At 33.1% G+C, this 8,689-nt stretch overlaps 1 protein-coding gene across 1 annotated transcript; it reads right to left on the bottom strand.

Moving 5' to 3' along the window:
- Positions 1-7,229: 7,229 nt before the first annotated feature.
- On the bottom strand, positions 7,230-8,070 carry LOC131634597 (uncharacterized). Its single transcript, XM_058905262.1, has 2 exons — positions 7,411-8,070; positions 7,230-7,310 (listed from the first exon to the last, which is right to left on the bottom strand). Exons 1-2 carry the CDS (start codon positions 8,068-8,070, stop codon positions 7,230-7,232), a joined length of 741 nt encoding a protein of 246 aa, XP_058761245.1.
- Between the last annotated feature and the right edge of the window lie 619 nt (positions 8,071-8,689).

Raw genomic sequence — 8,689 nt, 5'->3', positions numbered from 1 at the left:
CTATACTTCTTATGCACAACCTCTTACAAATGAGGTCCCTTCATTCAAAGTTGAATCTTTCGAAGATCGTTCAACTATTGAGTATGTTATTTCAAAGCAAGCCATGAGAGTTGTTTGATGAAGTGATGATTCTTCAATGTTTGAGCTTGTACCTTCATCTTTAAGTAATTGAACTACTTTGTTCGATTTCTCTATGATTTCCTGCTTCTTTGATTTTTTCTGAGATTTACAAAAATTCCTATATTTTTATTTAAGAACTGGATTATGTCTCCAATTCTTAATTCTTATATATTGTTTAACGAAAAAGGTTTCTATATAGTTTCTAGAAACTCTAAGTTTTGAAAAACATTAATGAATAACATCTTCATCTTCTTCGCTTCGTATGTTTATCTCCTCTTGTTAGATACTTGGAGAGACTCCATATATCATTTCAAGAGCATACTAGAACCTACCATTTAGTTATGTGTGAAGCCAAAATCTACCATTTCGTTATGTGAGAAGCCAGAACCAACCTTTTCATTATGCAAGAATCCATAACCCGTCATTTTGTTATGTGAGAATCCATAACCTACCTTTTATTCAGTGAGAATCCGGAACCCATCATCTTGTTCTGTGAAAAGCCATAACCCACCATTTTGTTCTATGAGAAGCCAGAACCTACCTTTTCATTCTGTGAGAAACCAAAACTTATCATTTTGTTACAAGGATTGCCAAATTCACTTAGTTCATTTGTGAGAATCTATAACTCACTAGGTGGTTATGAGGATTTTCGTAATGCACCATTTTGTTATGAGAGAATCTAGAATTCACCATTTTGTTACAAATATTGCCAAATGTCACTTTAGTTTAGTGAGAATACATAACTCACCCTTTTCTAAAAAAAAGCATCCCCAAGGAATATTCTCCCAGTAAATTGTCTCGGAAAATCCTCCCCAATGGACGTTATTCACAAATTACCTATGTTATCCACAATGAATCTACATTGCATATTCCATACCCCACATAAGGCATTCACCCAAACTCATTGCATTTACATTCTAAAGAAAAAATTCGGGTCCTTTGTATTTAATTATCTTTCACCATGATTATATAAAGACTATCGTCATTCATACTCCCTGGGTAAAGGGGCAGCTGTCGCACCCTAATTTTTTTCAGGACATTTCATTTTTACATCAAGGCATTTGCATCATTGCTCAATCACTTAAGCATTGCATTGTTTTTTATCTTTGTGAAAAGAGTCAACTTAAAAGTCAATATTCCATATGCAAGTCATGGCACAAAAACTCAACAAAAAATAAATATGGAATTTGTAACACCCTATTCAAATATTTTGTCATTGTGAGTTTGTTTGTGAATCATATTGGCATAATTATGGGTGTGTAGTAAGGGTGGGTGTGGGAACTTAGTCTTAATGGGTTAATTTTAATTAAAAAGCTTAGAATAATAGTATATTATTATTATTATTAATATTATTATTATTATAATTAAGGAAAAAGAAAATATATTAGGGAGAAGTCAGAAGGGATTAAGGAAAATAGAGAACACGTGAAAAGAGAAACAGGGAGAAGGAAGATGAGCTAGGGCAAGAGGGGGACTAAGGAAATCTATAGTTCTTGAAGGTTCAAAGCTCAAAATTAAGGTAATGGGGGAGAATAGGTTCTCTTAACAGTGATTGAACATGAGAGGATGGTGAGGGTTCCTTCCCTTCTTAGGATTTTGGAATTATATTTGAATTCTGAAATTGCATGTATATTTGTGTAATCGATTGATAAAATTCTGAATTGGATTGCATGAGTATGATGAGTGTGTTGTTGTACTGCAAATTCATGTTATACCTTTTTGGTGTATTTTGAATTGATGTGTATATGATGTGAGGAATGATTAAATTGATGTGTAAATGTGTGTTAGATTATTGTATGTTGATAGGGAACAGACCGTAACTCAAATTCCTGTTTTAATTTGGAAAAATTTGAGTTTTTGGGTGAAAGGGAACTGGTTTTGTAATTTAAAATTATGCAGAAAATTGCCTCTGTGAAGGAGAAATCGGTTTCCAATTTTGAGGAAACCCGTTTCCTGAGTGAAAATTGGGGTTTTTGGGCTACTAGAAGTGCGGAAACATGTTTCCAGTTTTGAGGAAACGGGTTTCCACTGAGTCAGCCATAAATATTTTTAAACTTAAAAAATTCATAACTTTAAAAATTCATAACTTAAGTTGTGAATGTTCAAACCGTTGGAAAGTTGATTTAACGTACTTTTATTTAAAATTATTTTCATGTTAGAATTCCAACTCTTCGACACATTTACGTGTATTTCCATAACTATCGAACTACGACGAGTATGTGGATGGAATATGAAATTGCCTCGTATGAATGTGTGATGAACTTGTGATATATAATTGATGAAATCTGCAATTATTCTGTGGTGAGTTGTGATAACTTGAATTATATAATATTCTTGTGTGATGGAGTAATTTGTAGGGAGTATTACAATAAGTATGTGACTCACGGGTGATCAATGAGGATCGTGGTATGCATAATGTCATACTGTTTGTGTTTGTGGTGTAGCGTGCATTCATATCATAGTATGTGGAGATGAGCTCAGGTGGGAATCCATGATGGATGCCTAGTCTCATCCGGACTCTTAGGGTAGAGTCGAGTTGAGATAAGTTGCAGTTCGGAGGAACGCCTAAGACTTATCCAAATTCCGACGGGAATCAAGTTCATATAATTGAACTGTATTGGTTGTGTTGGTACCACATGTATAACATCGTGATGAGTAAATCACTTTACATACATAATTAAAATATGAATTATGCATAGTGAATGTGCGGGATGTTGTTATACTAATTGTTTGTATATGTGATTGTTGTGTGGTTTTTTGAATACTACTCCTTAGCATGTGATTTTCACTAATAATTATTTGAATAAAATTCTAACCCGTTTTTTGTTGTTGTGTTTGTGCTTCTTCGGAAGTACATATGATTCATTTACTTGAGTAAAGCATGAAGCTTGTGTTGCCCGATCGAGTCTTAGGAGTCGCTCTGATATGTAACACGAGAAATATGAGACTTTTAGTTGTGTTATTTTATTTGCTTCATTTGGTTACATATTTTTTCTTTGGATTATGTTAAACCACGAGTTGGTGGAGTTTATTTTTGTTAAGGCCTTGGAGCCATTGAATTAAATTATTTTGAACTTCCTATTTAATTTTATTGCTGAGCAATAATTATGAAGTGACTTGATACTTCATGAGAGTTTTTATGAAATGTGACATTCCTACTTGCGTGTACTCTGATATTTTTGTAAATTATTTTATAATTATTTAATGAGGAAAGGAGGATGTTATAGAATTGACCAAAGTATTTCATGCATCATTATTCATTTTGCATCATATGCATATTAGACCAAAATATTTAATTCATTGAGAATAAAAATCCAAGTCAATTCTTATTTGATCATCATCATGCATCATAAAGCAAAAGGCAAAAAAAAGTCAAGATGTTGACATTAAATGACAAAATATGACCACACTTGCTATGCATTATCATACATCATCTAACCTCTAACAAAATTGCACAATGTATCACCAAAATTCAGATTGCAAATAATATATTTTCATCTCAACTTCAAATTTATTTCAAATTTTACCAAATTTCATTCACATTTGAGTCATACTTGGTGCTATCTTACATAATCCCTACAATAACCTTTAACATAATTTCTAAGCCTATAAATCAAACCATTCGCAACAGCAAACGGCAACAACAATCACCTCTAAGCTCAGCCAAAACTTTGCATCAAATTCATCTCCTAAATTCAAGTTTCTTCACCTTGAAGAAACTTTGAAAATTTCACAAACAAGCCCCAAACCTTGAGCAATTGCCATCATTCTATTTTAATCATTGATTAGCATCATTACCATCATAATCCCTACCAAAAACCACTCATAAAACTCAAATTCGTGCATATTCTTTTTGAACTCGATTTTGAAAAAGTTTTCGAAATTGTAAAATTATGATGGAATGAATTAGAGGAGATAAATAGGAGTCTAAATATGAAAAGAACAACAAGTTATGACCGAATCGAGCTACTAAAAGTCAAATTCGGGTTCAATTTAAATCCCAATGTTTTCCCTTTTTTGTTGTTAATCAATGCATCTTGATCATGGATTCATGTTCGTGACAATTTGTAGATGAATTTTTATTATTTGTTTGTCCAATTCCATGCATATTTGGTAATTTTCAAAGAATAAAGTAGCCATTATTGTTGTTGTGTGTAAACCACCTAGCTTAGAGAGAAGAAGAAAGTGAAAAATGCATATTGCATCGTTGCCACACATTTGGGATGACTGCTTGACCTTTCCTTTGGTGGATCTGCCGCCACGTGGTACATCTCTCTCTCTCTCTCTCTCTCTCTCTCTCTCTCTCTCTCTCTCTCTCTCTCTCTCTCTCTCTCTCTCTCTCTCTCTCTCTCTCTCTCTCTCTCTCTTGTGCGTTCAATCCTGGGCTTCCCTGTACGGGGAGCCCTACTGTGCACCTGCGCTCCTTGACCACATGATGCAATCCAATGACCTATGGGAAGTCAACTCCATCCCTTCTGTTGACTAGCGTCGGGCCCCCTCTCATTTAGGTCCTAGGTTTTTCTAAGCTACACCACTCTAATTACTTTCGCACCCCTTCTATTATGTTTGCTTTTTTGCTATCTTCTTGCATAGTGGGCGTTAAAACCATTTAGGGTTTTCACTCTCACTCCACCATTGTATTGATAGTGCACCCCTTCCTTTTATCTTATGCTTTTATTTTATTGGTAATTTGTTTAGTTGATAATCGTTAATAAAAAATTAATCACCATTAAAATTAATCTTTTTTAACAAAAAATCAAAATATCTTAATCAACATCAAGTTTCCTTTTTTTCTTCAAAATAAAATCAAACTTTTTCAATCAAATCACTTGATCAACATCAAGTCTTTTTGAATTTAGTCAAAATACGTCAAAAATATTTTCTTAAATAAATCAGATGAAAAAGGATGAATTGGGCATATGCCTATTTTTTCCTTGAGTATTTGGATACAAGCTGCAGAGTTTATCGTTCGAATACTCGTCTTCCATATTAATATACAATAGTCAAGCAAATTTAGTACATTCTTTTGTGGATGAAAAATGACTAATTGGGCGTAGGCCTATTTTTCTCCTAGTATAATTTGGATACAACCTGTAGAGCTTGCCGTTCTAATTCTCGTCTTCGGTTAAGGAACCATGACTCAATTTGCCTTACATATTTTACAATAAATCCGAATGAAAAACGATTAACTGGGCGTAGGCCTCTTTCTTTCCAGAGTATTTGGATACTAGATGTAGAGCTTGCCTTTCGAATACTTGCCATCCACCTAAAAACAATCCAACTCATCAAAACATATTTTTTCCGCCTTAGCGCGACGAAAACTATTTCATAAACGAATGGTGCTTTATCTATTTCGGTGCGAAAATCAAATTAATGTTTCATTCCTCCCATGTGCGAGTAGCCAACAATATTGTCCGCGCGAATGCGATTAAAACACGATCCGCGAGAATTTGGATCTTGTTTTATCCATTCTAATGCGATGGACTCACAAGGTTCCTTACTCCCATGACTGGAAATCAAGCAACATTGTCTGCTCAAATGCGATTAAAACAAATTAAGCGAGAATCCGAATCGTGTTTTATCCACTCTAATGCAATGGATACACAACGTTCCTTACTCACATGACTAGGTAGCAAGCAATATTTATGCTCGAATGCGACCTAAGCATCCTTTGATAAAATTGACCAACAAATAAACATTTGCTACCCAGAACTACGAAGCTTTGAATTTCTCATTTCACCAGAGGATATGTAGAAGCGTTATTCAACGTTTCGTCAAACACCCTAAATGAAAAAACCTAAAACATTCCTCTTTCTTTCTTGATGTTAATATTATGCAATAATTAAAGAAGTCAAATAATAACGTAAGCTTACACTCGTATTTGCAAAATTAACTAAATGGTTCCTGTTAATTACAACGGATGCGAGGGTGTTAATACCTTCCCCCTCACATTATCGACTCTCGAATTAGAATTTGGTTGCGATGACCATATTTTCGTTCTTTTTGGTTTTTATTGACTTTTACCCTTCAAAAATAAACATCTATAGCGAATCTATTGTATTTTGAGTGTTTTGTATGTTCGGGTATTTTTTACGCCCGACAATATGCATGAAAAGTTTTTAGTTTACTTGTGTACACATTAAAGTTACAAGTCGATATAACCAAATTGTCCACTAGAAACACAAAATGCATTTTTTTAGGTTACAAACAAGATGTCAAATGCACAATTATTTTTTATCTCAATAAAAAATAAACCTTTATTTATATAAATGTATCTCATCATGAACTTATCCTACCTTATTAATCAACTTCACAAATCCTTACCTACCATTATCATCCATATTTTCCTATTGGCAAAACATCAAATACATCATATGTACAAGTAGAACCTTCATACAGTTTAAATGAGCAGACACAACATCTTTATATACACCCTTTTCTATCACATCTTATTATTCATTGCCAAGTTTATCTCATACACATGATCCTTATATCACATATATATTACACAAAACACTAAATCTAAAACTTATACTGAAGTACGCCAGCATAAACATCAGTTAAATGCTATGACTTCGAAATTAGACACACTTGCTAAAAATGGAACATGAAATTTTGTTGATTTTCCATCTCATGTCAAGCCTATTGATAGTAAGTGAATCTATAAGATCAAACATAAGGGTGATGGTACAATTGAAATATACAAAGCTAGATTGGTTGCCAAAAGATACAACCAAATGAATGAATTAGACTTCTTTGACACTTTCTCACATGTAGCTAAGTTGTCATCTATTAGGATCTCAAAAAAAATTATTTCCATCACTTTTGGAACTATAAAATTGGTTAAAATCATGATTATTCAATAGCTATTTTATTGCCTAACTAATTGTATTGTAACATTGATTTTTTCAACACATACCTTATTAAGTAATTACTCTACTTAACCCCCTTCATGCAAGAGAGTGGCTATAGACTCGCAAATAACTTGAACAAATGCATATTGTGGATACATAGTTCTTGAAATCATTCATTTAGAATGCCAAAGCAAAAACAAAATGCTAATAATTTCAACATGAGCTAAAATAAAAACAAAAACATTAAATTATTGATCACATATCAAATTCCTTGTTGATGAAAACACTAGTCAAAACCTTCTTTGTTTGTAGTGAAGCTCTAAGCAACTTGATACCCTAGTAAAATAAATACAAAAAACATATAATTATATTATCATAAAATTTAAATTTAAATTTAAATCAAAAATATATAAAAGACATCAAAAGAGAATGTAACCTCGTTTATCCCGAATTCAACATCTATTGTTCGCACTTGTTTGGGATGGATTTTGTACTTCAAAACAATGTCAATTATTGAAGTAATAGGTTGAATAACTAAATCATCCATCACCAAAAACCAACAAACATCTTTCACAATCCCATTATTCGTAGTGTTCGCGTTCTCCTCCTCGTGATTCTTATCTACTTTGTCATCTTTTATGTCCAATTCGCCGTCGTTCTTATACTCTTCGTCACTCTTATCTACTTCGTCATTCTGGACGTCCACTTTGTCGTCATTCTCATCCTCTTCGTCATTCTCCGTGTCTACAAGAATAAAATTAGAGATTTCAGACGAAGAGGTCGAAGATACTTCGTTCTCGTCTCTCATTGGAAGAAGATTATAGAATTCATCAAAAGAGATAGATGCAATTGGATTTAAGAGAGAATCCTTAGATTGTTCATGAAGCATATATACTTGGAGATCTTTAACACTATGATACACGTTTCCTATGCTACCAACCATGCCATTGTTAGCTAGGAGTTTTATTACACTAGCCATAGGTAAACATAGGATGTAGAAAAGAAAATCTACAACAGGTTTTGATGCTTCAGCAAAGAGAAGTTTGTCATTTTGAATAACAAGACGCAAGATTAATTTGGAGTTGGAGGAAACCATTTTAGATTTTGAAATATTCTTAGGTGAAAAACAATAGGATAGGCGCTGTTTCTTATATATTTGTGTTAAAAATGGTTTTTAGCACAAATATCTCATCTAAGAACACATAAAATTTTGACCATATCCACTAAATATTTTATAAAAATTTATTTATTTAATCTTTATCATCAAATTAATTTCTAAACTAATTCTAACATAATTTGTTCTAATAAATTTAATTTAATTTTTTTTGAATATGAGTTGTAGATTTATGTTCTTGAATATCCTCTTTGATCAAAGATTAATACCACTTCTCAGATCTTTGTCAAGATCCCTCAGGCCTCAAGAACAATCGACGAAACTTAGACCTACAGCATTACATGGTTTCCAACTGTTGCAAGCCAACATCGACGTGAAAGGTGCTAAAGAACTACTGAACAATGCCTACAACATGGTTCAGGAAGCAGTTGAAGAGATTACTTCACTTCTAAAAAAGCTTGCATCACGCCAACTCGAAGAGAAACACACTACAAGAGGTCGTTTCTAGAAGGATTCATATTGTAATCCATGTACCATCAACATCTCATCAAAAAGCAGTTCTGATATCTCCAAGCCACCGAAGAAGTTAAATGTATATATG

The sequence above is a fragment of the Vicia villosa genome, unplaced genomic scaffold, assembly GCF_029867415.1.
Source record: "Vicia villosa cultivar HV-30 ecotype Madison, WI unplaced genomic scaffold, Vvil1.0 ctg.001319F_1_1, whole genome shotgun sequence".
NCBI classification, from domain to species: domain Eukaryota; kingdom Viridiplantae; phylum Streptophyta; class Magnoliopsida; order Fabales; family Fabaceae; genus Vicia; species Vicia villosa.
Note: the sequence above shows the minus strand (reverse complement) of the source record. Positions and strands in the feature narration are given on the sequence as shown.

Bases quoted from the DNA above. Each gene is read 5' to 3' on its own strand.
- LOC131634597 (XM_058905262.1), bottom strand. From the start codon at position 8,070: ATGGTTTCCTCCAACTCCAAATTAATCTTGCGTCTTGTTATTCAAAAT. The intron at 7,311-7,410 runs GTTACATTCTCT...TTATTTTACTAG, and splicing joins TTGAATTCGGGATAAACGAG to GGTATCAAGTTGCTTAGAGC.